The sequence below is a fragment of the Agelaius tricolor genome, unplaced genomic scaffold (assembly GCF_023055355.1).
Source record: "Agelaius tricolor isolate 1412-34295 unplaced genomic scaffold, bAgeTri1.0.p SCAF_58, whole genome shotgun sequence".
Lineage (NCBI taxonomy): Eukaryota > Metazoa > Chordata > Aves > Passeriformes > Icteridae > Agelaius > Agelaius tricolor.
Genome location: NW_027269318.1, coordinates 1677155 through 1704931, shown reverse-complemented (window position 1 = coordinate 1704931; position 27777 = coordinate 1677155). Strand labels below are relative to the sequence as shown.

At 64.9% G+C, this 27777-nt stretch overlaps 2 protein-coding genes, 1 long non-coding RNA gene and 2 other non-coding genes across 9 annotated transcripts; 4 read left to right on the top strand and 1 right to left on the bottom strand.

The window, feature by feature from the left end:
* Positions 1–705: 705 nt before the first annotated feature.
* CCM2 (CCM2 scaffold protein) lies at positions 706–12560 on the bottom strand. Of its 3 annotated transcripts, none has more exons than XR_011684209.1 (11): positions 12283–12560; positions 7581–7754; positions 7234–7317; positions 6747–6930; positions 6130–6266; positions 5243–5378; positions 4360–4417; positions 3569–3707; positions 2634–2772; positions 1189–1652; positions 706–1136 (listed from the first exon to the last, which is right to left on the bottom strand). XR_011684209.1 is itself a non-coding variant. In XM_071456444.1 (11 exons), exons 1-11 carry the CDS (start codon positions 10180–10182, stop codon positions 1381–1383), a joined length of 1881 nt encoding a protein of 626 aa, XP_071312545.1. In that variant the 5' UTR covers positions 10183–10197; the 3' UTR covers positions 706–1380. The 3 variants fall into 3 exon arrangements, 2 of the variants coding, with proteins under 2 accessions (XP_071312545.1, XP_071312544.1); XM_071456444.1 differs by lacking the exon at positions 12283–12560 and adding exons at positions 9585–9623; positions 9664–10197 and having other exon boundaries at positions 706–1652; XM_071456443.1 differs by having other exon boundaries at positions 706–1652.
* Positions 12561–12767: 207 nt separating this feature from the next.
* Positions 12768–14715, top strand: LOC139605071 (uncharacterized). Of its 3 annotated transcripts, none has more exons than XR_011684212.1 (3): positions 12768–12856; positions 13319–13533; positions 14443–14715. It is a non-coding gene; the product is annotated as an uncharacterized lncRNA (long non-coding RNA). The 3 variants fall into 3 exon arrangements; XR_011684214.1 differs by lacking the exon at positions 12768–12856 and adding an exon at positions 12944–12965; XR_011684213.1 differs by lacking the exon at positions 12768–12856 and adding an exon at positions 13001–13022.
* Positions 13100–13228, top strand: LOC139605076 (small nucleolar RNA SNORA9). Its single transcript, XR_011684218.1, has one exon. It is a non-coding gene; the product is annotated as a small nucleolar RNA SNORA9 (small nucleolar RNA).
* On the top strand, positions 13764–13892 carry LOC139605077 (small nucleolar RNA SNORA9). Its single transcript, XR_011684219.1, has one exon. It is a non-coding gene; the product is annotated as a small nucleolar RNA SNORA9 (small nucleolar RNA).
* An 886-nt stretch (positions 14716–15601) lies between the features above and the next one.
* On the top strand, positions 15602–27716 carry PTPN23 (protein tyrosine phosphatase non-receptor type 23). The gene is given in 26 exon segments (XM_071456381.1): positions 15602–15805; positions 16535–16609; positions 17139–17266; positions 17909–17985; positions 18090–18139; positions 18600–18731; positions 19069–19149; positions 19570–19701; positions 19865–19912; positions 20126–20182; positions 20304–20362; positions 20664–20743; positions 21021–21135; positions 21265–21330; positions 21434–21579; positions 22014–22322; positions 22846–23000; positions 23081–23232; positions 23463–23642; positions 23785–23803; positions 23805–25793; positions 25899–26080; positions 26236–26340; positions 26659–26797; positions 26878–26991; positions 27067–27716. Coding segments are annotated over 26 exon segments (5223 nt in total). The 5' UTR covers positions 15602–15721; the 3' UTR covers positions 27616–27716.
* Positions 27717–27777: the final 61 nt, after the last annotated feature.

Sequence of the window (27777 nt, the reverse complement as noted above, 5' to 3'; positions counted from 1 at the left end):
TTCTGCACCCCAGGGTGCTGCCAGCATCCCTGGGGATCAGGGATAGCCCCCTCCCCTCCAGATTTGGGGCGTGGCAGGGACCTGGGATGGGAATGAAGCCCCTGAGCTCCAAGGGCTGGGAAGGGAGGGAGGGAACTCTTGGTCCCCAAATCCCAGGTGTCACAGGGGCCCTCTCCTGCTCTCCATTTTCTTGGTGTTGGAAGGGGAAAGGTGCAGGAGGGGACACTGTGTGTGCTCCAGGTGAGTCCCTGGAGGTGCCTGAGCTCCTGGGACACCTGAATTCCAGAGGGAGGAGGGGTTGGGATAGCTCTGGGAAACATGAGGGGGTCACCAGTGGGGTAAGGGGGGGGACACCCCAGTGTGGGCAGGGTGACGGGGACAGAGCTGGGTGCAGAGGGATTTGGGGGCACTGGGGGCATTTGGGGCCGAGGCCTCTGGAATGTTCCAGATTCCCAAAGTGCTGAGTCAGCGTGTGGCCCCAGAGGGGGAGGGAGGAGACAGAGCCCCTGGGTGTGGCTGTGGGGTAATGGCACCTCCCAGGCCCATCTGGGGACCCCCCCACAACCAGGGGATGCAGATAAGGGGGGGTCCCACCAAGCTCCTCTCCCCAGCAGCACCCCGGGGTGGGTGAGGAGGGGGGCAGTGACTGGGGGCAATCCCAGTCTGGGGCAGCTGGAATGTTCAGGAATGTTCCAGTACCATGGATGAGAGGGTGAAAAAATTCACATTGTGGTAAAACTTCATTGGGGGGGGGCAGTTCTGGGGGAGCCGCTGTGCAAACTGTAAACTGGGTGGGGGGGAGCAGATCCAGCCCCTTGGGAACAGATCCCAGCACTCAGCACATCCCTCAGGAGCACAGGGGCATGCTCAGGAGCTGATCTGTCCCTCTGGGAGGGGACCTGCCCCCAAATCCAGCTCTGTCCCCCCACTTCCCAGCTGGAGCCCCTGCAGCTGTTCAGGGGGCTGGGCCAGTGCAGACACCCAGTGGAGCCCCCAGATCCCACATGAGGGGTCTGGGATCCCTCCAAGGGCTGCTCCATGCCCCAGGATCTCCATCAGGGCACAGGTTGGTGTTCTTGGGCCTCTCCAAGGGCAGCTCCAGAGTCCCCCTGGGGCAGATCCGTGTTCCATGTCCCCTCTGAGGGCAGCTCCAGAGTCCCCCTGGGGCAGATCTGTGTTCCATGTCGCCTCTGAGGGCAGCTCTGTGTCCTGGATCCCCCCGAGGGCAGCTCCCTGTCCTGGGGTCCCTCCAGGGGCAGCTCCCCATCCCAGGATCACCTTGGAACCGGGTCCCCATCCCGTGTCCCCACGGGGGGCAGCCCCTGTCCCCCGGGGGTGACTCCGCCCCGCGCTCCCGGCGGCCGCAGCTCCCGGGCTCCCTCAGTTCGAGTCCCGGTCCAGGCTGCAGCCCAGGGCCTCGATGTCGCTGCTGATGTGGGAGATCATCCTGTCCCACTCGTCCTCCTCGGAGGGCACGGACTGCTCGTCGGAGCTGCCGGCGGCGGTGCCGTTGGCGGCGGAGGCGGGGCCCAGCGAGCGGCGGTAGCGGCCGAAGCTGTCGGTGATGATGCCGCGGCCGTCCTTGACGCCGATGGTCTCCAGGAAGTTCTCGAAGTGCTGGCTGTCCTTCTCGGGGATGAAGGGACGCAGGCCTGGGGCCGGGCACAGCAGGGACACGGTGAGTGCCGGGGTTCCTCACCCGGCTCGTTCCCGAGCCCGGGAGCCTCCCTGGGAGGGACAGGGTCCCCCCGGGTGCCCCACTCATTCACACCCGAGACTGCAGCCACTGCTCACCGAGGGCAAAATCGGCTCTCGTGGGGTTTTCTGAGCTCCAAACCATCTAATTCCTCACCTGGCATCCTGCCGGGCTTTGCTGAGCTTATCTCAATGATTTGTCCCATCAGGGACAACTGTCCTGTCCCCTTGGTGTCCCCAGGGGTGAGGGGGACCCACTACTCCTGCTCTGTGGGCATTTTAAATTCCTGACTCCCTTTTCCTTGGATATCAGAGGCCCCAGGTGCAGTCAGACACTGCTCCTGTCCTGGGAGTATTCTGTGTTCCTGACCTGTTTTCCTTGGATATCAGAGGCCAGGTTGTTTAAATATCCCTGCTCTGGAGGAGGTCTCCTGGCCTGGAGATTTCCAAGTCTGAATTAAATTCCCTGGCTCTGGAGGAGATTTCTAGGTTTGGGAGAGAGTCTCAGCTCTGGAGGAGGTTCCCAGGTCTGGATTAGGGTGCCTGGATCTGGAGGAGGTTCCCAGGTGCTTCACAGGCAGGTGTGAGCAGGGAACAGCTCAGAGGAGAGCCTGAAGCTGTGGGATGAGCTGGGCTGGATGGCCCAGCTGCCCTCAGGAATGAGGAATGCACGGGTGAGCTCTCCACAGCTCCCTGGGGTGCCTGGGGAGGTGCTGCTGGGATTTCTGGGGGGTTTGTGCAGGGCCAGGAATTGGGCTCAGATCCTTGGGGCGCCTCCCAAGCCAGGACAGTCCATGATTCTGGAAGCCCCCGTCTCCTGAGGGCACCATGACCCCCAGGAGATGGACTGGGATGTTTCTCCTCTGGTGGTGGCACCCCAAGGCCCCCCTGCACCCCTCAGCTCTGCTCTCCTGGCCCTGGAGCCTTGCCCCACTCACCCAGGAGCAGGAATTTCCTGCTGTCCCCGTAGAGCTGCTTGAGGTTGATGCAGAACTCGTGGATGGAGGCGCCGTTGCGGTACTCGTGCAGCAGCATGGCAAACTGCTGGATCTCCTGAGAGGACAGCTTGGTGCGCAGCTGTGGGACAGCACACACCTCTGGCACTGCCCCGGGCTGCCAGGGACAGGGCAGGGCCAGCACACACCTCTGGCACTGCCCCGGGCTGCCAGGGACAGGGCAGGGCCAGCACACACCTCTGGCACTGCCCCGGGGCTGCCAGGGACAGGGCAGGGACAGGAAAGGGACTCCTGGAGCCTCAGGGAATGAGGGGACTTGGATACTGGGAAAGGGGAAAGAGTGGGAGGAAAATGCTCCTGTGGGACAGGCAGAGTCCAGAGGAGGCCCTGGAGCTGCTGAGGGATGGAGCCAGGCTGGGAGAGCTGGGAATGTTCACCTGGAGAAGGGAAGGCTCCAGGCAGAGCCCCTTCTTGCAGGGCCTGAAGGGCTCCAGCAGAGCTGGAGAGGGACTGGGGACAAGGCAGGGAGGGACAGGACACAGGGAATGGCTCCCACTGGAAAAGTGGCAATTTAGATAGGATACTGGGATGAAATTCTTGGCTGGGAGGGTAGTGAGGGACTGGAATGCATTTCCAAGAGCAGCTGTGGAAGTCCCCAGGCCAGGTTGGATGGAGCATGGGGCAGCCTGGGCTAGTGGAAGGTGTCCCTGCCATGGCAGGGATGGGATGGGATCATCCTCACAGCCCCTTTCCCCCACACCATTCCATGGTTCCATGACATGAGCCCAGGATCAGGCCCTCCAAGCCCAGCCTGGCTGGGAAGGACGAGGACAAGCTGCTCCTCCAGCCCTGTCCCTGCCCCCAGGCCTGTTCCCAGCCCCAAATCCTGCCCCCAAATCCCAGAGCCCAAATCCCACCGTCATCATGTAGTCCTGGAGCAGCTCGGTGGCCGTGGTGCTGAGCTCGCTCTCGCTGGCCGTGGTGACGTGTGGGGACGGGCGGGCTGAGAAGGAGGACGGGGACGTGTCCCCTGCTTCCAGCGTGTCTGCAAAGGAACTGACACAGCCAGCACAGGGTCAGCTCTCCAGGCAGCCCTGGGGGGCTGGGAGGTGCTGCTGCCATGGCTGGGGGGCTGGTGCAGGGCCAGGATCCCTGGGGTGCCTCCCACGCCAGGACAGCCCATGGTTCTGGGCACCCCCAGCCCTGAGGGCACCCCACAACTCCCAGGGAACTGAACACTGCTTTGGTGACAGTGACAACAAAGCCCTCTGTGGGGAATTATCCCTCTGGCTGCTTCCTTGCTGGGAGCAACACAGGGAAAAATCCCCACGCTCCTTCCTTGGGCTTAAATGTGCAATTTTCAATGAGGTTCCTAACTCCTCCATGTCAAACATTCCTAGAGTACCCCTCTATGTTAACCAATGGTTTGTGTGTTAGGATTTCATCCCACAAACACTGTTGATGTTTCCAGGAGGGAGAAGCTTCCCAAATAACAAGTTTTGGGGAAATCCCTGCTCCCAGCTCCAGCTGCTGACCCTGCACTGTGCTGACACAGGGATGTGACTCCTGGAATGCTGAGGGCAGAACAATCCAGGCCCAGGATCCGTGCCAAGCCCCCCAGGCCTGGCCAGGCTCAGCTGAGCTCCCTGGGGTGCTGAGGGCAGCAGATCCGGGTTAATCCCAGCTCCAGGGGCCAGGGATCACTCACAAAGTGCTGGCATCCGCCTCGAAGGGCTCCTTCACGTCCACTTTGGTGGAAGAGTCATCTGCAGGGGGAAAATGTGGGAGATGGAGTGTGAGAGGCATGAACTCGGTGTTTTCCCAAGCCAGGAGAGACACAAAGTGATTCTGACGTGGCTGGAAGGGAGGAGGCCAGGAATGAAGGACCAGGTAAGAGCCCGACCAGGTTGTGCCAGGGGAGGTTCAGGTTGGATCTCAGAAAGATTCCTTCATGGAAAGGGGGGTCAGGCACTGGAACAGGATGCCCAGAGAGGAGTGGAGTCCCCATCCTGTGCATGTGGCACCTGGGGACATGGTCAGTGGTGGCCTTGGCAGTGCTGGGGGCTGGCCAGGCTTGAGGCTTTCCCAACCCCAACCACCCCTGGCTGTGGCTCTGTGTGGCCCTGGGGGGTTCCTGAGGCTTTCCCAACCCCAGTCACTCCCTGCTGTGACTCTGTGTGACCCTAGGGAGGTGCTGGGTGGGCTCAGGGGGTTCCTGAGGCTTTCCCAACCCCAGTCACTCCCTGCTGTGACTCTGTGTGGCCCTGGGGGGTTCCTGAGGCTTTCCCAACCCCAGTCACTCCCTGCTGTGCCTCTGTGTGGCCCCAGGGAGGTGCCAGGTGGGCTCAGGGGGTTCCCGAGGCTCTCCCAACCCCAGTCACCCCCAGCTCTGACTCTGCATGGCCCCAGGGAGGTGCTGGGGGCAGGAGCAGCCCCGCAGCAGGACACACGCACCGCTGTGCAGGGACAGGTGCCAGGTGGGCTCAGGGGTTCCTGAGGCTCTCCCAAGCCCACCCACCCCTGGCTGTGCCTCTGCATGGCCCCAGGGAGGTGCTGGGGGCAGGAGCAGCCCTGCAGCAGGACACACGCACCGCTGTGCAGGGACAGGTGCCGCGTGGGCGTCGAGGCGCCGTCGAAGATGGCGCGGTCCAGGAAGTCGATGGTGGACTCGGTGTAAACGATCTGGAAGACTTGGCTGAGCAGGGAGCACAGCTCCTCAGCACCCACCTGGGGACGAGCAGGGAGCCGTGGCAGAGCCCACGCAGGGATATTCCCTCTCCCTCTGGCTCTGTGGGACGGGTGCTGGTCCCCCACGAGCACAGGGAGGGCACAGAGCCCAGGTCCATCACCCTCCCAGCATCCCCACCCTCTCCCACCCAGCAGCAGGAGCTGGGATGCTCCAGCATCGACCCTGGAGCCCCCCATGTTCTGTGCTGAGGCTCCCCCATGCAGCTCCCTGGGATTCTGGCTCATCCCAGAGGAATGTCAGAGCTGGGAATGTGGGCAGTGAAGCTCCATCCTCAGTGGAGATCAGAGAGGCTGAGACTGGAATCCCTGGATCCAGACACGGGATGAAACAAATTCCCAGCTCAGCACAGGGAAAACACCCCGATCAGCAAAACCCCATTGTGGGATTGTCCTCATGGATTCTGTGCTGCTGCAGAAGGTTCTGGACAACAGGGACGAAGGGAAACACTTCCTGGAGACCCTCCTGTGCCCCAGGGTTGGCACAGGGATCAGGAGTCCTTCTCCAAGTGCTCCAGCAAGGCCCAACCACACCTGGCATCCCTAAATCTGTGTCCCACGAGGTGTGAGAGCAGGGAAGGACCCAGACACACCACAGGACTTGGCCACTGTGGATTTTGTGGCTCCACCATCACCACGACCCGAGAGCCAGAACCTCCCAGCAATCCCAATGACTCTGAGCCCAGGCTGGGGCACTGCCAGGGTTCCATGGAGCAGTGAGAGCCATCCATACCTTGTTCTCTGTGGCCAGGACCACCAGGCAGCAGGACTCCAGGGGCCCCCCTGCGCTCTCTGACAGTGAGCCCGACGTCAGCGCCTTGGAGCCCTCGGCACACAGGCTCTGGCTGGGCGAGATCCCGGGATCCTGAGCTGAGGGGAGAGGACAGGTGAGGCCAGGCCAGGGCAGGGAAGGGGTCCTGCAGGTGAGCAAGAGCCCTGAAGCAGGAGAATGGGATGAAAAGCCTCCAGTTTAGAGCTGGGTTTGACAGCTGTCTGGCTGTTTTCACAGCTCAGAATTCCATCAGCAGATTTCCAGCCCCCGAGGCATTTATTCCTTTATTCCACAGCCTCTCTATGAGGTTTGTACTCAGATAAATCCCTGGCTCAGCCCTCCCCTGTTGCAGTTCATTTAGAGGGCTCCCCACACTCCCCAAACCATGTTCCCACACCGCGCAGGTGTGACATGCACAGGACAGGGACTGAGGTGTCATCATGGAACCCTCATGGAATGCTCTGGGTTGGAGAGACCTTGAAGATCCCCCAGCCCCACCTCGTGCCACGGGCAGGGACATCTCCCACTGTCCCAGGTGGCTCCCAGAGGACAATCCCAGCTCCCTGGGCACAGCTCACCTGTCTTGAGCACAACCAGGTGTGCGGAGTCATCCCGGATGTAGGAGACGGAGGCGATGTCGTGGATGGGCACCCTGAGGATCAGGTCCTCCCCGTCCCTCCACACCAGCTTGATGTTGTAGGCAGAGAGGCTGATGACGGCGTCGTGCTCCGGGGTCAGCTGCCCCGGGAGCTGGTGGGCTCTCTGCAACACCAGCAACACCATGGATTTACTCATGGAATGGCTGGGGCTGGAAGGAGCTGAAGGATTATCCAGCTCCCTGCCATGGGCAGGGACACCTTCCACTGCCCCAGGCTGCTCCCCATCCAGCATGGCCTGGAACACCTCCAGGGATGGGGCCACAGCTTCCCTGGGAAATCCATCCCAGGGGTGTTTGCCCTTTGGGAGCAGCAGGATGGAGAGCAGCAGCTGGCCCAGGGCTGAGGAGGCCCTGGGAGCCTGGATCTGAACCTGCTGGAGGCAGTCCCAGAGCAGCTGAGCGCTCACCTTGGCATTGTCGATCAAGTGCAGGATCTCCGTGCGGCTGGAGGGGTTCAGGTACCCCGGGATGGAAGTGAGCTGCCCTAAATACTGGGAGAGAAGAGCCAAACCATTACCACAGCGTGGACACCATCCTGGACGTGGCAAAACGAGCCATGGAGACGCTCTAAGGACAACTGGAGATGGGTGAGAGGTGGGAATGCTCAAAAAGAAGCCCCACAGAAACCTCAGAGCCCCTTGCAGTGCCTGGGGGGCTACAGCAGAGCTGGAGAGGAGCTCTGCACAAGGGGACTGGGTTCCCAGTGGCAGCTGGGCTATCAGGAAGGGTTCCCAGGAGCAGGCCCCGTGGCTACCTTGACCTCCTTCTCGATGTAGTCGTGGAGCAGCAGGTCGGGCTCCACGCGGTCGGGTGGGGCCACCAGCACGGTGTGCAGCGGGCGCCGCTCCGTCACCTTCTCCTGGGCCTTCTTGTCCCGGCCCTTCTCCCCCTTCAGGAACACGCGCTTGAACGGGGACACGATGCCAGGCTGGGGACAGCAACAGCACCAGGGTCAGTGTGGGGCTGGCACTGGCACTGGGGCTCCCACAGCCCCTCCTGCCTGGCAACCCTCGATCCCATCCTGCTGCTTCTGCCCCATGGACAACACCCGCTTTGGAGCTACACATCCATGGATTTCCAGAGAAATACCTTCTCCTGTTGTGTCCTGGGACACAACAAAAGTGCTGAATGTTCCCACTACCAAAACATGGTGGTTTTTCCCCAAAATCTCAGTGTTCAACCTTCTCAAGGTAAGAGAAATCTAACTCCTACATACAGGAGGAGTTGGATTTTATATTGGATTTTATATATTCCAGGTGAATAGCAGATTCAAAGGGATTCTCCATGGTTTTGTACTTCCCTGAGGATCTGATGGTGCAACTCCCACAGCCCCTCCTGCCTAGTGACCCTCAATCCCATCCTGCTGCTTTTGCCCCAGGGACAACATGTGCTTTGGAACTATCCATCCACGGATTTCCAGAGAAAACCCTTTTCCTGGGACACAAGGCAACTGCTGAATGTTCCCACTACCAAAATATGGTGGTTTTCCCCCAAAGTCACCATGATCAACCTTCCAGGTAAGAGAAAACCAATTCTTACATACAACAATATATTCCAGGTGAATAGCAGATTCAAAGGGATTCTCCATGGTTTTGTACTTCCCTGAGGATCTGATGGTGCAACTCAACAAGGAATGCCAAAAAACAGGCAGGAATGTTCCAAGGAGACTCCAAACAATGAGAAAATGACACAGAAAGTGGATTTCCCTGGGAAAAATGGGCAATTCTAAACCCTGCAGTGCTAGATTTGGAAAGCCTCTGGAGCCAACACGCAGCTGTCCTTTGGCATGGGAATGCTACGTGGATCTCACCAAGCTCCACACCAGATAAATGACTGGGAACATCCCCAAACTGCTCCAATTCCAGCTCTCCCAGGGGCAGGGGGTGTTTGGAGCAGACAGATCCATGGCTGGGTCTAGAAATTCCTTGGACGTGTGACTCTAGTGTCCTATTCCCTGGTGGCCTCTGCTTCCCACCCCTCAGGACAACCACATCCTTGCATTCCTGATCCTCAGGGGCAAGGAAAGGAATGTGGGATCTGAAGGGGCAGAGAACATGCTTCCAGTTGTGGATTAATTAATTATAACCCAAGGAAAAGCTCCTGGGACAATGGGAATTACCAGCTCACAAGGAAACACAAGGACATTGTGGACAGCCTGGCCTGGAAAAGCGTCCCCTGGATCAGGGAGACAGAAATGAAGGGATCTTACAGGACAGAGAGGAGAGGAAACAGCTTCACAGCCCTGCCTCAGGAGCAGCAGCATGGATTTTTGGGAAGCATCCCTACACAGAGCATCCAGGATATTCCATCATCCTGCCAAGGGGCTGGGCTCTGGAGACAAGGCAATCCTGGACACAACAGGTCAGTGTACCAAGAACTGACATTTGGGGACTCTCCAGCTTTGGGATGTCCCATCTGAAATCCTGCCTGCCAGTGCCTAAGGATTCAATTCCACAGGAATCCTTCAGGAATCCTTCAGGACTCCAAAGCAGAGCAAGGCAGGAATGTGCCACCGGGGCCAAGGTCGCACCCAGACACTTCCCCTTTCACCAGGCAGGGTCCCAGCCCGCCCCAACCCAGAGAAAGCCCCTTTTCCCTCCAGGATGTGGCTGCAGCCCTCGGGCTGGGCTGATTCCGTGCCCCCCTGGCTGTCCTGGGCAGGAGCAGGGCCCCCAGGCCCCGGCTGGAGCAGCTCGGGCTGTGACGCAGCCTGGAGCAGCTCCTGCTTCTGGGGCACCCCAAAAAGGCCAGCACCCACCTCGTCCTCCATGGAACCCCCCGGGGAGCAGGAGCCGTGCTGGGGGGCTGCAGGGGCTCTGGGGGAGCTCTGGGGGAGCAGGCAATGAAGGAAGGCTCCCCTCCTTTTGGGGTGCTGCAATGGAGGCGCTCGGGGCCAGGAAGTGCCACGGCTTCCTGTGTGCCACGTGACACACTGAGCTGGGGAGGGACCCACGGCAGGGCACGAGCCCAATCCCTGCTCCCACCCTGCCTCCTGCACCCCCAAATCCCTGGGACACCCCCAGTCCTGCATGCTCTGCCACAGCCACACCCAGGAGGGAACACCCCCGTGCCGAGGGAGGCTGAGCCCTGGTTTCTCTCCCAAGCTCGGAGTTGTTCTGTTCTAACACCCAGCTGGATCCCAGGTGCTGCTCCCAGAGGCTTTCCCAACCCCAAAGATCCCACAGCCCTCTGGGTCCATGGGCTGTGCAGCTTCTTCCTGCCCAGAGCAGCTGTGGCTGCCCCTGGATCCCTGGCAGTGCCCAAGGCCAGCTGGACAGGGCTGGGGGCACCTGGGACAGTGGAAGTTCCTCCACCCCAATTCCCACCCTCCCAGCACATCCACACTCCCCCTGCATCGCACGGACACTCCAAAATCCACTTTATCCCAAAGAGCAGAGGGGCTCCAGCCCTGCAGCAGCTCTGGGCCTCCTCTGGATCTCTGCAGCAGCTCCAGGTCCTTGTGCTGGTGGATTTGGGGCAGCTCTGCAGGTGGGGTCTCACCTGAGGGGCAGAATCCCCCATTTCCTGCTGCCCACGCTGGGATCAGCCCAGGCACAGGGCTGGAAATTCGGGATAACAAAGGAATTTCAAGAAGAATGTCCCCCAGAGATGCAACCCCAAGCTCAGCCAGTCCATGTTTCAGGAGGGAAAGGCAGAAGGAGCTGCTGAGAGAGGCAAAAGGCACCAGCCTCAGTCCTCCAGGGCACCCCCGAGCTGGAAGAGCTGGGAATTCCACACTAAAAGCTAAATGCACAGGGAATTCCCTCAAGGAAACCCTGGGTCCCTGGCAGGGATTGTGGAGGCAGAGCAGCAGGGCAATCACTCCCAGGAAATTCACCTCCACCCCCACTTGTTCCTGGGAATGGGCAGGCTGGGAGCATCCAGCCTCACCTGGGGCTCCAGGTGTGACACCAACCCGTGGCTGGGCAGAATTCCAGAGGGATCCATCCTGCCTCCCAGGACTTGTGGGAAATGGGATTTCATCCCAGACAGCTCCCCCTGCCCACTGGGATAACCACAGTGAGACCCAGGGAATTCCAGGGCTCCAGCTTAAACCAGTTCAGGTTTTATCCAAAGCTGGACTCGGCCCCAAAGCCAGGCTGGGATTTTCCTCCTTAGCCCAAGCACAGCTGCTCTGAGCTCCCTTTGGATGAGCACTGAGGGAACTCAAGGCCTTCCCCTCAGCTCAGAGTGCTGCTGGGATGATCCAGAGAGTGGGAAAAGCAGGAAGGAGAGCTCTCCCTGCAGCTGGAACACCCGGGGAAGAAAAGGATGGATCTGCCCATCTCTGCAGCCAACTTGTCCAAGTTCAATGGTGATCCACAGGCAGCAGCTCCAGGGGTCAATCACCACCAGAACCATGGGAAACTCACTCCAAGGGAGCTCCCCAAGGCCGTGGGTCAGCTGAGAAGAGGCCACAGCCACGGCACTGCCAGGTGCCACCTCAGCCCTGCTCCAGAGGGACTGGGACAGGACAGGAGTGGGACCAGCCCTGGGAAAGGGCCTGAGGAGGCTTTAGGGATCAGAGGGGAATGCAGGTGGGATTATCCAGGTGGGATTATAACGGGGTTAGGGGGGCCAGCCCAACGTGTCCCTGGGGAAGGGAGGAGGGAAGGATCCAGACTCTCCCCAGTGCCAGGAACCACAGTGGGGTGCCCCAGGGAGCAGGTGAGGCACACCTGAGCTCTGCCTAAAGCCCCTGGCGCCCTGGGAGCTGACTCCTTCCCAAAAGCAGGACCATCCTGTCTCTGATGGCATCACGGGGCTTGCATTCCCAAGCCTGACTGTCTGGGAAGCCTGAGGGCCAATTCCCAAAAAATCCCACTCAACTTCACTCGTTCTGGAAATGTTTTGCTCAGCTCCAGCAGGATCCTGCTGCCACCTCTGGGCTCCCTGCGAGGCCAGGGGCTCCCAAAATCCCCAATTTCCCCCCAAACGCTGGGATCAGCTCCATCCTCCTGCTCCAACTGTGCAGAGCAGCTCTGGCTGAGCCTCTCCCAGGGATACAGAAATGGGGTGGAAGGAGGCAAATCAGGGCAACACAGGCATGGCTGGTGCTGCTGAGCCCAGAGACATGAGAAAGGCATCAATTAACAGATGCATGAATTAAATTAACTCGTATCAGCAACAATTTAAATAAGTTAGGAAACTCATCAATTAATCGCTCCATAACTAATAACCCCATCAATTAATAACCTTCTCCAAGCCCTCAGTGACAGCGGGGGTTCGGGCTGGGGGCGCTGGGGAAGGGGATGCAGGCAGACTGTCCCGGGGAGCGGCAGCCGGTGCCTCCCGGGACGGGGCTCTGGAACAGCCCCGGGAGGGGACCGGGCACGGCCGGGGGGCACCGGGCACCGCCGGGGGGCTCTGAGCCGGCGGAGGGGGCAGCCCCGCCCAGGCTGAGCCTCCCCCGGGGGCACAGCGCGACCCCGCTGCCCCTCTGCCCCCGATCTCACCTTCTTGCCCTTCTTGCCCTCCTCCTCCATGGCTCCGGCGGCGGCCCGGGCCCCCCCCGGGGCATCCCGGCCCGGGTGAGCGGCTGGGCCTCAACGCGCGGCAGCGGCGGCGCCGGCCATGGCCCGCCCTGTTCCCGCTCCAGCCCCGCCTCCCGGTGGCGTTCCCGATCCCGGTCCCTGTCCCAAACCCGGTCCCGGTCCCGGCGCCGCCTCAGCGCCCGCGGCTCGGCCCCGCCACCATCTTGGGCGGCGCCTTCCGTGACGTCAGCGTCCCGCCGCCGGGGGGAGACAAGAGCAGTGCGCCTGCGCCAAACGGTCAGCGCAGCGAGCCACGCCCACCTCAAAGCCACGCCCTCACACGGTGCACTGCTGACCACGCCCATCACAGTGAAACCGCGCCCATATCCCCGCCTCCATTGTGATGTCACAATGAGACCACACACGGGACCTCAGGCCACGCCCCCTTTTTGGCCCGGCCCACCCGTGCGCTAAACGCGCTGATCCCGCCTCCCCCGCATGTCCGTGACGTCATCAGCAAGCGCCCCCTCTCTAAGCATGGCCGCCGCTGGAGCAGGTGAGAGCGGATGGCGGCCCGTACGCATCCACCGCCATCCGCGGCCTCCCGCTGCCGGGGCCGCCTCCGCGGGCCGCTGCACCTCCGATGACTCCCGGGGCCGCGCGGGGTGCGGCGCTTCCCGCCCATCGGGCCCCGCCGCGCTCGTGAGGGGCCGCGGGGTGCGGTGCGTTCCGGGCAGGGCCGCCGGGGCTGTCCTGGGCTGTCCCCGGGGATCGAGGCTCCCTCGGGAGCGGATTCCCCCCGCAGGCTCCAGCATGGCGGGGCCTGGCGTGGCCCCTGCCATTCCTGTAGCGCTGCCAGAGCATCCCGGGGCCGTTTGAGGCCGCTCCCGGCGCATCCCGGGCGCGGTCATAGAATCCCCGGACATGCCCGGGCTGGGTGGGACATGGGAGGACTGCGGGAGCCCGAAACCCCCGGGCGCGGTGGGGCCCGTGACATTCCTGCCCTTCCCCATTCCAGGTTCCTGCTCCAAGGACCCAGAGCGCTTCAGGAAGGCACTGGGAAGAAAGAAATGGATTCAAGGGACCTAGCACTGTAATTAGCTTAGTTTTGGTTAATTAAGGCTACTAAGGCCTCAGCCCCTCGTCTCCCACGGCTGAAATTCCATGGGAATGCTGTGACCGAGACACGGAGCTCCATCCTGGCAGGAGTTACTTGCTGACACCACTGCCCAGGTGAGGGCCAGCCCCAGCTCTGCCCGTGCTCCTTGTCTGCCCAGGGGGGTCTGCAGGGCCGGAATGCCACGGGAATGTCGGGCAGTTCGGCTCCCGGGACCCTGCCAGGCCCTGGGCTGTCCCCATGTCACCCCTGGCTCCAGCAGGGCACTCCTGGAGTGCCACTGAGCTGCCAGTGCTTCCTACAGGGCCCGGGCTCTGCCGTGCCCGGATGTCCCGGGCCCTTCCCGCCGCAGGCTCCAGCATGGGGGGGCCTGGCGTGGCTCCCACCATTCCTGCAGCGCTGCCAGAGCATCCTGGGGCCGTTTGAGGCCGCTCTCGGCACCTCCCGGGGGCGGTTATGGAAACCCTGGACACCCCGGGGGTGGTTATGGAAACCCCGGACACCCGGGGGTGGTTATGGACACCTGGACATCCTGGGGGCGGTTATGGACATCCCAGGGCTGTCATGGACATCCCAGGGTGGTTATGGTCACCTGGACATCCCAGGGTGGTTATAGACATCCTGGACATCCCAGGGTGGTTATGGACATCCCAGGGTGGTTATGGGCATCCTGGACACCCCGGGGGTGGTTATGGACATCCCAGCGTGGTTATGGACACCTGGGCATCCCGGGGGTGGTTATGGACACCTGGACATCCCAGGGCGGTTATGGACATCCTGGACACCCCGGGGGTGGTTATGGACACCTGGGCATCCCGGGGGTGGTTATGGACACCTGGGCATCCCAGGGTGGTTATGGTCACCTGGACACCCTGGGGGTGGTTATGGACATCCCAGGGTGGTTATGGACATCCTGGACATCCCAGGGTGGGTTTGGACACTGCAGGCCCAGTGGGCTTTGGGGAGAACAGGGGATCCAAGGGCAGCAGGGCGGGTGACTGACACTCCTGCCTTTCCCATTGCAGGCTCCCTCCGTGGTGATGCAGAGGCATCATGAAGCCTCCAGGAAAGGAGGAAGCGGGTGCCAGGCTGTTGTCACTGTAATTAACCATTCTGTTAATGAGCCAGCAGGAGGTGTGTGCTGGGTGTCACCTGCCAGCCCACCCTTCCCAGGCCGTGCTGTTATCCCACAGGGATCTATCCAGAGGCTGGAGCAGCAGGGCAGATTCCCTGTGGAAGAACCAGGAGGATTCAGCGACACCAGAGTCAGGGAATTAAACATGAACCCGTAGTTTTAATGTGTTTGGATTCCAAAGCTTTTTTATTTTCTGGTTTTGCCTAAAAGGGATAAAAATAGGGATTCAGTGGGAGGGGAAGGGGATGCTCCAGGTGCTGGAGCTGAGATTCCCCAGGGGAGCAGGAGCCCACTCCGTGTCCCCATGGTCACCTTGGCTCACCATGGCTTGCTGTCCCCATGTCCCAGGCTCAGGTAGCCCCATTTCCCTGAACCCCAGTGTCCCAATGTCCTCGGTTCCTGGTGTCCCCAGTCCCTGGGGCCCGCAGTCGGGACAGGGACACAGTGGCTGTGAGGCAGGGCGCAGCTCCCAGCTGGAAGCAGGGGTTCAGGTGTGCTCCTGCTGCGATCCTGGAAGCTGCTGGGGTACCAGAACCCATCGAAGAGCTCTGCTAATGGCTCAAACAACTAGATTAATGCATCAGATAATTAGCAGATGGTTAATGTTAACGGGTTAAATGCATTACTGGAATATTGTAGGATAAGCTCCTGTTACCCTGGTTGATCCGTGTTGTTGGAACAGCCCTGGGGCAGAACGAGGTGTCCCTGGGACCGCCGAGGCGTCCTGGACTCCCAAATACTCAACCAGACCCTGGGGGGCCGCGGGAGGTGGGGAGAAGGGTAATTAGCGGGGTCATTAATTAACGGCACCCCAATAGAGGAGCCTTGAAAGGGAGGGGCTAGGCATGGCCTGTTGCCATGGTAACTGCCCCGCCTCCGGGGCGGGGCTTTTCCGCGACAAGGTCCGTGTCCTCCAATCAGCGGGCGAGGCGTCCCCATGGCAACAGCGCTTGTCCCGCCCCAGGTGGGCGTGGCCGCACGATCACCCCTTCTTAGGGGTGGGGCGTGGGAACGGGCGCGAGGGGCGGGGCGTGGCGTCGCCATGGGAACGGGCCCGGAAGTGTCGCGCGGACTCGGTGTCCCGCGAGCCCCCGCGCGCGGTTCCGGCGCGCCGGGCCGTGCCGGGATCGCGCCGGGAGCGGGGCCGGGCCGTGCCGGGAGCGGGCGGGATGGAGGCCGTGCCCCGCATGCCCATGATCTGGCTCGACCTCAAGGAGGCCGGGGAGTTCGCCTTCAACGCCGCCGTCAAGAAGGTGGGGCCAGGGAGGGCCGGCGGGGCCTGGGCGGGGCGGGGCCGGGAGGGAACCGGGAAGGTCCCGCTGCCTTCGGAAGGCCAGGGCAGGGGGAACGGCGGGCGGGATGCCAGGGGGGTCCCTGGAGCCGCCGGGCCCGGGGCTGGGGGTTTGGATCGGGGCGGGCAGCGAGGGATGGGACCCCCCTGCCCGGAGCCGCCGTGTCCGTGCCACCCCCGCGGGGGCCGGGTAATTAATTAGTCACTTAATGAACGGCTGGAAACAAGCTCCACCCCTGTTCGCCGCTTCCTGTGCCACAGAATTTATGGATGGGGAGGGCTGGGGGGATCCCCAGCCTTGTGTCGCTCCTCTCGCGGTTTTGCGGGGGACACGGGCGGTCCCTGGGAGTGTCCCCAACACACTTTGGAGCCGGGGGGACCTTCCCTCCGCCCTTTAGTCCCTTTTCCAACCTCAGCCATTCCCCGATCCCCTTCCCTGATCTCATCCTCTGAGCCGTCCGTGGGCGTCAAACTCCCCGCCGCCCGGCCCGGTGTCCCCGCCGCCCGTCTCGGTGTCCCCGCCGCCCGTCTCGGTGTCCCCGCCGCCCGGCCCGGTGTCCCCGCAGCCCGGCCCGGTGTCCCCGCCGCCCGTCTCGGTGTCCCCGCAGCCCGGCCCGGTGTCCCCGCCGCCCGGCGGCCTCTCCGGGGCTGGGAGGGGCTCCGGGGCCGCTCAACCTCTCCCGTCTCCCAGTTCGTGCTGAAGAACTATGGGGAGAACCCGGAGAACTACAATGAGGAGCTGCGGAAGCTGGAGCTGCTCCGGCAGGTGAGGGGGGACCCTGGGGGGACCCTGGGGGCTCTGGGGTGGCCGTGCCGACCCCCCGGGCTGGGGCTGCTCCTCTGCCCGTCCCGTGGCCCACGGAGCAGCCCGTGGGTGATCCCAGCGATCCAGGGCCATGAGCTGCTGGCTGGGGGCAGCAGGGACAGCTCCTGGTGCTGGCCCCAGGGTCCCCAAAGCTGGGGGGCCCAGACAGACCCAGCCCAGCGCTGGGATTTCTCGAGGCAGGAGGGCAGGGAACCTTCCCAGGTGCTGCTGCTGTTCCCTCCTCCCCTGTGTGCCCCAGGACACCCAACTCCCGTGGATCTCCCAGCCCTGGGAGCTGTGCCGGGGGTGCAAAGCCTCATTTCCCCATCCCCCTCCCCCGGGCTCGTTTTTGGGAGCACTCAGCTGCTCCCGAGGCTTTCCAGGAGCCCTGTCCCGTCCCATGCTGCTGGCTCCGCCTCCCCTGCAGGACAGCTCCTGTTCCTGCCTGGAACGTGTCCCCAGACTCTGTCCCTCCCCTCCCTGCTCGCAGAGCGCCGTCAGCGTCCCCCGGGACTTCGAGGGCTGCAGCACCCTGCGCAAGTACCTGGGGCAGCTGCACTTCCTGCAGAGCCGCATCCCCATGGGGCAGGGCCAGGAGGCGGCCGTGCCTGTCACATGGTGAGGGATGGCATTGGGATGGGATGGGATGGGATGAGGGTGTCTGGGATGGGGATCCAGGATGGGATGGGGGATCTGGGATGTGGTGGGGGGCCAGGATGGGGGATCTGAGATGGGATGGGGGATCCGGGACGGGGGGCTGGGATGTGGAGCTGGGCTGTGATGGGGGATCTGGGAGGGGATGGGATGGGGGATCTGGGATGGGAGGACTGGGGTGTGGGATCCAGGATGGGATGGGATAGGATGGGGTATCGGGAACTGGGATGGGGGGCTGAGCTGTGCAGGATATGGCCATGCCCATTTTCTGAGAAAAGGCTGCTCCAGGAACCGCAAACCCCTTGGGGAATGTGGTCCTGCCCAGCGTGGCACTGGGGGATCCCAGGAACCCCTTGGGGACGACAGTGTCCTGCCTGGGGTGGCACAGGGCTGGCCCAGTGATGTCCTGGGGAATGTGCTCCTGCCTGGGGTGGCACAGGGGATCACAGGGGACCTTTGAGGAACGGGGTCCTGCCCTGGAGAGCCCCAGAGGAATGGGGTCCTGCAGAGGGGAGTCCCAGGGACCCTTGGGGAATGGGGTTCCCAGTAATTCCTGCTCCTGGGAGAATCCCTGGTTGCTCCCTGTCCTGTGCCCCTTCCCCCCAGGACTGAGATCTTCTCGGGCAAGGCAGTGACACACGAGGACATCAAGTACGAGCAGGCCTGTGTCCTCTACAACCTGGGTGAGCTCCCTGACTCCAGCAGCCCTGGGGCTCCTGGCCCAAGCCCCCGTTCCCAGGGGTGTTGGGGTGTCCCTGCCCCACTGAGCCCCCACCTGTCCCCACAGGAGCTCTGCATTCCATGCTGGGAGCCATGGACAAGCGCGTGTCCGAGGAGGTAACGACCCCTCTGTCCCTCTGGGGCACCAGGGCAGTGCCAGCTGGGTGGGACAGGGCAGGGACTGTCCCTGTGCTGGGCTCTGGGAGGAACCTGGAACCTCTGGGGTTTGGGGTGTCCGGGTTCATGACATTGAGGGGCTGCTGGAGCAGAGCTGGGGAAGGGGAGGGGACAGCCAGGGGTCAGGCCCTGCTCCCAGGGAACAGGACAAGAGGGAATGGCCTCAAGGTGGGGCTCAGCTGGGATATTGGGAATGTTCCTCCTGGAAAGGCTCTCCATCCCTGGCACAGCTGCCCAGGGCAGGGCTGGAGTCCCCATTGGTGAAGGGATTTAAAAGCCCTTCACCATGTGGATGTGGCACTTGGGGACATGGTCAGGGGTGGCCTTGGCAGTGCTGGGGGCTGGCTGGACTCCATGATCTGGGAAGTCTTCTCCAAACCCAACAATTCCATCCCCTCAGGGTATGAAGGTTTCCTGCACCCACTTCCAGTGTGCTGCTGGTGCCTTCACCTACCTGCGGGATCACTTCCCACACTCCTACAGCGTGGACATGAGCCACCAGATCCTGAGCCTCAACATCAACCTCATGCTGGTAGGGGCTGGGGGCACTGCTGGCACTGGGACCCCCCCAGTGTGTCTGTGGGGTTGGTGTTGCCCATGCATCCAAGGGCACAGGACCCCAGTGTCCCCCAGGGCCTCTCTGTGGGCTCTGGGCTCTCTCCCAGGGTGGGGGGAAGGAGGTTTGGGGGGCACTGGGGGATCAGGGAAGGCTCAGTGCCATTCCTGGGCTCTCCAAGCACCCTCAGGGCTGCTATTCCCTGTGCCACATCCACCCCTTGGGAAAGGAGCTGGAGTCAGTGGGTCCTGCCAGGGGCCTGGGCTGTCCCAGGGGCTGGGGACACTCAACATTCCTCTCTTGTCCCTGGCAGGGCCAGGCACAGGAGTGTCTCCTGGAGAAGTCCATGCTGGACAACAGGAAGAGCTTCCTCGTGGCCAGGATCAGTGCCCAGGTGAGCGCCAGGAGCTGCTGCCAGCAGGGCCCTGCTCCCCCTGCTCTGGGGTCAGAAGCTGCAGAGGGACTTGGGGCAAGGGCCTGCAGTGACAGGGCACAGGGAATGGGAGATGGGGGGGGGTATTGGGAGGGAATTCTTGGCTGTGAGCTGGGTGAGGGACTGGACTGGGTTTTCCAGAGCAGCTGTGGCTGCCCCTGGATCCCTGGAAGTGTCGAAGTGTCCAGTGCCCCTGGACAGGGCTTGGAGCAGCCTGGGCTGGTGACAATCCCTGTGTGTGGTCCCAAACACATCCCTGAGTTCCCCCAACCATTCCTGTGGGTGATCCAAGTCCTTGGGCTGGTGCTGGTGATTCCCCTGCCCTGCCCTGGTTCCCCTGGGATCTGGAATTCTGGAATTCTTCCCTGTCCCTCTCCACAGGTGGTGGATTACTACAAGGAGGCCTGCCGGGCCCTGGAGAACTCAGAGACAGCCTCGCTGCTGGGCAAGATCCAGAAGGACTGGAAGAAGCTGGTCCAAATGAAAATCTATTATTTTGCTGCTGTGGCCCACGTGAGTGAGGGAGAGCTGGGGCTGGGGGGCTCTGCCTGTGCTCCCACCCCACCTTGGGGTGCTCCTGCCAGCTCTGGAGCAGCCTGGCTGCTCCCTGGGGCTTTCCTCCCCCTCTCACAGCTCTCCCTGGAGTTACAGAGCTCTGATCCCAGTTTTCTTCCAGCTGCACATGGGGAAACAGGCCGAGGAGCAGCAGAAGTTTGGGGAGAGGGTAAGTGGGGCTGTGCCATCCCATTTCATCCTCTCCAGCCTCTGGACTGGGGTCCTGGGAAGGGGCTTGTGTACTGGAAGAGGTTGGATATCCACAGCTGTGTCCTGTGTCCTGCCAGGGCCTGGGTGCTCTGGGAGGGCCATGGGGAGCTGTGGCCCTGTGCAGAGCCAGGACAGTGCCCCCCATGCCAACCCAGCTCCCTCTCTCCCACAGGTCATCTACTTCCAGAGCGCTCTGGACAAGCTCAACGAAGCCATCAAGCTGGCCAAGGTGTGTTCCTGCCCTCTGGGCTGCAGGAGGAGCAGGGCTGGGGTCGGTTCCAGGGGCTCTCCAGGCCTCTCTGATCCCATCTGGAATGCTCGGACAGGAATTCCCACTCTCACTCCCACAGGGCCAGCCTGAGACCGTGCAGGAAGCTCTGAGGTTCACCATGGATGTCATTGGTGGGAAGTGAGTCTGTGGGGCCCCCAGGGTGTCTCCATCCTTTTCCAGGAGTTGGGAATGTTGGTGGGCAGGGAGCCTGGGGAGCGTTCCAGGTGTCCTGACGTGCAGAGCCCAGCACTGCCCCAGGGCCTGTGGGTGGGTGGAGGGATGGATGGAGGGATGGAGGGATGGAGGGATGGAGGGATGGAGGGATGGATTGCTGGAGCAGTCCCAGGAGAGCCAGGGGGGCTGAGCCTGTTGGGAGCAAGCTTAGGGAGCCAGGAGTGCCACCTGCTCCTTCTCTCCCAGCATCACTTCCCATTTCCAGGTACAATTCAGCCAAAAAGGACAACGACTTCATCTACCACGAGGCCGTGCCTGCGCTGGACACTCTGCAGTCTGTCAAAGGTCAGGGGGCCCCGGGGGCAGGGACCTGCTGGGCCTGAGGGGAGCAGCCCTGGGGACAGGGAGCTGCAGGGATTGAGGGGAGCAGCCCTGGGGACAGGGAGCTGCTGGGCCTGAGGGGAGCAGCCCTGGGGACAGGGAGCTGCAGGGATTGAGGGGAGCAGCCCTTCAGGGGACAGGGAGCTGCAGGGACTGAGGGGAGCAGCTCTGGGCACAGGGAGCTGCAGGGATTGAGGGGAGCAGCCCTTCAGAGCTGTCCCAGCCCGGGTGTGTCCCTCAGGTGCCCCCTTGGTGAAGGCTCTGCCCGTCAACCCCACGGACCCCGCGGTCACCGGCCCCGACATCTTTGCCAAGCTGGTGCCCATGGCTGCCCACGAGGCCTCATCCCTGTACAGGTGTGTCCTGCTCAGCCCTGCACAGGTGTGTCCGGGCTCCAGCCACAGCAGGGCGGGGTGCAGCTGGGGCTGGGGGCCTGCTGGGTGTTTCCCTGTGCTCATGGACTGTTCTGTTGTGTGCTGTCCCAGCGAGGAGAAGGCCAAGCTGCTGCGGGACGTGATGGCCAAGATCGAAGCCAAGAACGAAGTGCTGGAGTACGTGAGGGGCCCGGCCCTTCTGCCCCGCGGGGTCCCGCTGCTCCCGAGCCTCTGGAGCAGGGACACTGCCACCCCTCAGGGGCCCCTCTGTGTCCCACAGCCAGTTCATGGACTCCATGCAGCTGGACCCCGAGACCGTGGACAACCTGGACATGTACAACCACATCCCGCCCGTGCTGATGGAGAAATGCGCCGCGCTCAGCGTGCGCCCCGACACCGTGCGCAACCTCGTCCAGTCCATGCAGGGTGAGGGGCTGGGGGCTGGCACTGCTCCCTGCCTGGGGCTGGGGGGCCTGGGGGCTGGCACTGCTCCCTGCCTGGGGCTGGCACTGCTCCCTGCCTGGGGCTGGGGGGCCTGGGGGCTGGCACTGCTCCCTGCCTGGGGCTGGGGGGCCTGGGGCTAGCATCACTCCCTGCCCAAGGTGTTGGGAATGTTCCCACCGATGGCTGGTTCTGTACTGCCATCAATTCCTGAATCCCAAAGCATTTTCCCTGTGGGATGGGAGGGGGGATGACCCCAAGGGCAGGGGTGCCCATCACCCCAATGCCTGGGCTGCCGTGTCCCTCCTCTGGCTGCCCACAACCGGGTTTATCCCTGGAGCTGCTGTGTCCGTGCCTGGCTGCAGCCTGGGGCAGGCAGGAGGTGGCCCCACACCCACCAGCCCCCCGTGCCCCCCCAGTGCTCTCCGGGGTTTTCACCGACGTGGAGGCGTCGCTGAAGGAGATCCGGGACCTGCTGGAGGAGGACGAGGCGCAGGAGCGGAAGCTGCAGGAGCTGCTGGGGAGGGTCCCGCCGGCCCCCGCGTCCCCCCCGGGGCTGGCCGAGGTCAGCAAGGAGTGCTCCAAGTACCTGGAGCTGCACGAGAAGGCGAGTTTCACCAACACCGAGCTGCACCGCGCCATGAACCTGCACCTGGGCAACCTGCGCCTGCTCGGTGGGCCCCTGGAGCAGGTGCGGGCTGCACTGCCCAGCCCCACGCTCTCCGAAGGTGAGTCCTGCCCTGGGGGCTGGGAGTGTCCCCCCAGGCTGGGGGAGGCAGGGCTGTACCCTTTGTGTCCCCCCAGGGGAGGCAGGGCTGTCCCTCTCCGTGCCCCCCTAGATGTCCCTGTGTGTCACCTGGCACTGGCACTGTCCGTGTTAGCACAATGGGGGCTTGCCCGCAGGGAGCGTGCAGAGTGGGCCCTGTTTGGGGACAGGGGACAGAGGCTGTCCCAGCCACAGCCTGGCTCTGCAGATCCCACCCTGTGGGCCCTGTTTGGGGACAGAGGGTCAGAAGCTGTCCCAGCCAAGGCCTGGCTCCGCAGATCCCACCCTGTGGGCCCTGTTTGGGGACAGAGGGTCAGAAGCTGTCCCAGCCACAGCCTGGCTCCGCAGATGCCACCCTGTGGGCCCTGTTTGGGGACAGAGGGTCAGAAGCTGTCCCAGCCAAGGCCTGGCTCCGCAGATCCCGCCCCGCGGGTTCCCTGCGGTTCCTGGGAGCGGCCCCGGCCCTGACCCCGCCCCACCCCCAGATGACAAACAGGTGCTGCAGAACCTGAAGCGGATCCTGGCCAAGGTGCAGGAGATGCGGGACCAGCGGATGTCCCTGGAGCAGCAGCTGAGGGAGATGATCCAGAAGGACGACATCACCACCTCGCTGGTCACCACCGACCGCTCCGAGATGAAGGTGGGCCTGGGGACACCCCCGTGTCCCCCTCGGGGACCTTGCTGTCCCACAGCCCCGCGGACCCTCCCGTGTCCCTGCAGAAGCTCTTTGAGGAGCAGCTGAAGAAGTACGACCAGCTCAAGGTGTACCTGGAGCAGAACCTGGCTGCCCAGGAGAACGTGCTCAAGGCCCTGACCGACGCCAACGTCAAATACGCGGCCGTACGCAAGGCCCTGGCCGAGGTGGAGCACAAGTGAGTGAGGGGGGGTCTCAGTGCTCAGGAACAGCCCCCACCCCCTGGGACAGGTCTGGGGCCACCACCAGCTTCTCCTGTCCCGCCCCACTGCTGGGGCTGCGGTGGCTTTGTCCTGTCCTGATGCCCATCCCAGTGGGAACCAGAGGGTCCCACGGGTGCCTGGAGCTGGGTGCCCACCTTCACCCTGGCACTGCGTCCTGCTGAGCCCCTCTGTGCCCCTGTCCCAGGTGGAACACAACCGTGCAGACCCTGGTGGCCTCCTACGAGGCCTATGAGGACCTGATGAAGAAGTCCCAGGAGGGGAAGGATTTCTACACGGACCTGGAGGGGAAGGTGGCCAAGCTGCTGGAGCGGGCACGGGCTGCGTGCCAGGCCAGCGAGGCACACAGGCAGCAGCTGCTGGAGAGGTGGGTGGGCACAGAGACCCCCGGGGGGAGAAGGGCCCTGGGAGCTGTGGGTGGTGGTCTGGGGGCAGGGGGAGGGCGGCAGGTGCCTGTGGGCCAGTGGGGGGCAGCACCCAGCCCCATACTGAGCCCCCCGCCCTCCCAGGGAGCTGAAGAAGCAGCCGCCCCCCCCGGCCCACGGCCCCCAAGCCCCCCCTGCAGAAGAAGCCGCTGGACGAGGCCGGGGGCCCCGAGGCCGCCGAGCTGGGCTCCCTGGTGCTGTCGGAGCTGCCGGAGGAGCTGCGGAGCCTCCCCCCGGAGCTGCTGCCCGGGCCCCTGGCCCAGCTGCCGCCCCCAGCGCTGGCCGCCCTGGCCGGGGGGCTGCGGCCCGCCGAGCCCTACCTGCTGCCGGGGGGGGTGGCCAGCGCCCCGCTGCCGCCCCTGGCCGCCACGCCGCCCTTCCCGGGGCACTACCGCCTGCCCGGGCCTTCCGCCATGCCCGGGCCCTTCCCCGCCCCCGGGGGGGTCCCGGGGCAGCTCCTGCAGCCCTCGGCCCCGGCCGGGCCCGCCCCCGGCCCCGCCGCCCCTCAGCTCTTCCCGGCCGCGCCGCTGATCCGCGCCCCGGCTCAGCCGCCCTTCGGGGGGGGGCCCCACGTGCCGCCCCCGCGCTCGTCCCCCCAGCACGGGACCCTGCCCGCCCCCGCCTACGGCCTGGGCCGGCCCGGCCCGGCCCCCGCCCCGCTCCGCCCGCCCGTGCCCGGGGCAGCGCCCGCGGGTGCCCAGCCGGGGCTGGGGGGCCACGAGCCCCCGGGCGCCCGCCCGGCCACCACCACTGTGGACAGCGTCCAGGCGCCCATCTCCAGCTGCTCCGTGCCCCCCCGCGGCCCCTTCCTGCCCCCTCAGCGCCCGGGGGGGGCCCCGGCCCCCTTCCCCTACACGGCGGGAGGGGTGCAGCCCTTCGGGGCGCCGGCCCCGGCCCCCTTCCCCCCGGCACAGCCCCCGCCCGCCTTCGCCCAGGGCCCCCAGCAGTTCCCGCCGGGTCCCTTCCTGCCCCCGGGCCGAGCCCAGGCCCCTCTGCCCTTCCAGCAGCCCCCCCGCGTGCCCCTGGCGCCCCCGGCCCAGTTCCCCCAGCAGCAGCAGCGCTTCGCCGCTCCGGGGGCGCAGCTGCCCCCGCCTGCCCCGGCGCAGCCCCCGCTGCCCCCGCAGCTCTACCAGCTCCCCGGGCAGGAGCAGCTGCCCCCCGCGGGCCTGGCCCCGCACCCGGGGGCCGTGCCCTTCCCCAGGACCCCCGCCCCGAGCGGCCCCCCGGCCCTGGGGGGGCTCCAGCCGGTGCCGCCCGCCTCCCCCGCCCTGCCCTTCTGCCCCAGCCCGGCCCCCGCCGGCGCCCAGCTGCCCCCCGGCACCATGGCCCTGGGCCCGCCCGCGCCCGCCCCGCCCAGCCAGGCCCCTTCTCCCGGGCCGCTGCCGGGCTCCGTGGTGGTCCCGGGCCCGGTGGTCCCGTCCCCGGCGCCGTCCCCGTCCCCAGCCCTGCCCATGCAGCCCCCGGCGCCGCGGCCGCCTCCGGCGCTGCCCCCGCCGGGCCCCGCGGAGCAGCCGTTCCCGCGGCAGAGCCCCTGCCCCGCCGACCTGCTGTCGTCCAGCCCCGAGAGCCAGCCCGGCGGCTCGGCCGCGCCCGGGGGGCTGCTGCAGCCCACCAAGGCGGGGGCGCAGGAGGGGCAGCGGCCCCGGGCCGTGCAGCTCATCGAGGCCGACCCGTACGCGGAGCCCGAGCGCGTCCGGCGGCTGCTGGCGGAGCTGGAGCGGTTCCGCGGCCTGGCCGAGCGGCTGGAGCGGCCCGCGCCCGGCGGCGGCTCCGAGCTGGACGCGCTCTGGAAGGAGCTGCAGGAGGCGCAGGAGCGCGACGCCCGGCAGCGCTCCATCGCCATCGCCCGCTGCTACTCCATGAAGAACCGGCACCAGGACATCATGCCCTACGACCGCAACCGCGTCGTGCTGCGCTCGGGCAAGGACGACTACATCAACGCCAGCCGCGTGGAGGACCTGTCCCCGTACTGCCCCGCCCTCATCGCCACCCAGGCCCCGCTGCTCGGCACCGCCGCCGACTTCTGGCTCATGATCTACGAGCAGAAGGTGTCCGTGGTCGTCATGCTCGTGTCCGAGCAGGAGCTGGACAAGGTGCGTTCTGTCCCGGGTGCGGGGTCCCGGGGATGGCACAGCCTGCCCGGTGCCCTGCGGGGCCCGAGGCTCCCCGGGCCGTGCTGACGGCCCCTCCCCCGGCAGAAGGTACTCCGGTACTTCCCGTCGGAGCGGGGCCAGCCCGTGGCCCACGGCCCTCTGAGCGTGGTGCTCACCAGCCTGCGGGTGACCCCCACACATGTGGAGCGGATGCTGACGCTGCAGTACCGGGACCAGAGCCTCAAACGCACCGTGGCCCACCTCCAGTTCACCTCCTGGCCTGAGCTGTACGTGGGGGGACAAAGGGAGGCTCGGAAGGCCCTGGGAGCCCTGATCTTCTGTGGGGGTGGCTCCGGGGTTGGTGAGGGTGTTTGGGCAGCCCTGGCCCGTCGGGGGGGCTGAGTCCAGGGCCCCCCCAACGAGTGTGTGTTCCCCACGCCAGGGGCCTGCCCGACAGCAAGGGGAGCCTCCTGCGCTTCATCCAGGAGGTGCACGGCCATTACCTGCACCAGCGGCCGCTGCACACCCCGGTGGTGGTGCACTGCAGGTGAGCCGGGCCGGGGCAGGGAGAGAGAGAGGGGCTCCCCCTCCTGTCCCGGGCCTGTCACGGCTCGGGGTGTCTGTCACGGCTCGGGGTGTCTGTCACGGCTCGGGGTGTCTGTCAGGGCTCGGGGTGTCTGTCACGGCTCGGGGGTGCCTGTCATGGCTCGGGGTGTCTGTCAGGGCTCGGGGTGTCTGTCACGGCTCAGGGTGTCTGTCAGGGCTCGGGGTGTCTGTCAGGGCTCGGGGTGTCTGTCAGGGCTCGGGGTGGGGGTGTCTGTCAGGGCTCAGGGGTGCCTGTCATGGCTCGGGGGTGTCTCCGCAGCTCCGGCGTGGGCCGCACCGGCGCCTTTTGCCTGCTGTACGCCGCCGTGCAGGAGGTGGAGGCCGGGAACGGCATCCCGGACCTGGCGCAGCTGGTGCGGCGGATGCGGCAGCAGCGCAAGCACATGCTGCAGGAGAAGGTACTGCGGGGGGCCGCGGCCCCGGGGGCGTGGGGCCGCACCCCCGGGCCTCACCGTGTCCCCTCTCCTCTCCCCTGCAGCTGCACCTCAAGTTCTGCTTCGAGGCCGTGCTGCTGCACGCCGAGCAGGTGCTGCTGCGCCACGGCGTGGGCGGCCCCAGCCTGGCCAAGCCCCCCAGCAGCACCTCCCCCAAGGTGGGTGCGGGGCCGTGCCGGGCAGCTCTGGGGAGCTCTGCCGCTGCCGGGGCTCACGGGGCCGCTCTCCCCCAGCTGTACTTCCAGCAGGACCCGCAGGACCTGGTGCTGGGGGGGGACGTGCCCATCAGCTCCATCCAGGCCACCATCGCCAAGCTCAGCATCAAACCGGGCGGGCCCAGCGCCGAGCCCGGGGAGGGCTGGGGGGCGGATCCCGGCCCCGCTCCGGACCCCGTGGAGCCCGAGGTGCCGCTGGCCATCCCTGACGGCCTCGTGGATGGCGTCGGTGCCCCCGAGCCCGAGCCCCCCGCCCCTCGGCCGCCCCTCCCCGAGGCATCGGGTGACGCTGAGAGCAGCAACCACGTCGGGGGGGAGAGCCCCGAGGGGCCGGGGGGGCCGCCAGAGCCCCCCGCTGCCCCCCCGGCCTCCTCCTCCTCCTCCCTGGAGCTCTTGGCCTCGCTGACGCCCGAGGCCTTCAGCCTGGACGCGTCCCTCAAGGGCAAGCAGCGCATGAACAAGCAGAACTTCCTGCAGGCACAGCCGGGCGAGGGGCTCCGGGCGCCCCGGCCCAGCGACGACCCCCTCAGCATGCTCGACCCCCTCTGGACCCTCAACAAGGCGTGAGGGGGGCGGGGGCCCCCGGCCCCCAGCCCCACTTTGTTTGACTCCAGGTAGAACTGACTTTTTCAGCTCTTTGCTACTAAAATAAAGCGAGTTTATCTGCAGGGCCGGGCCCTGGTGCTGCCGGAGCGGGGCGGGGGGTGGGTCAGGGCTGGGCCAGGCTCG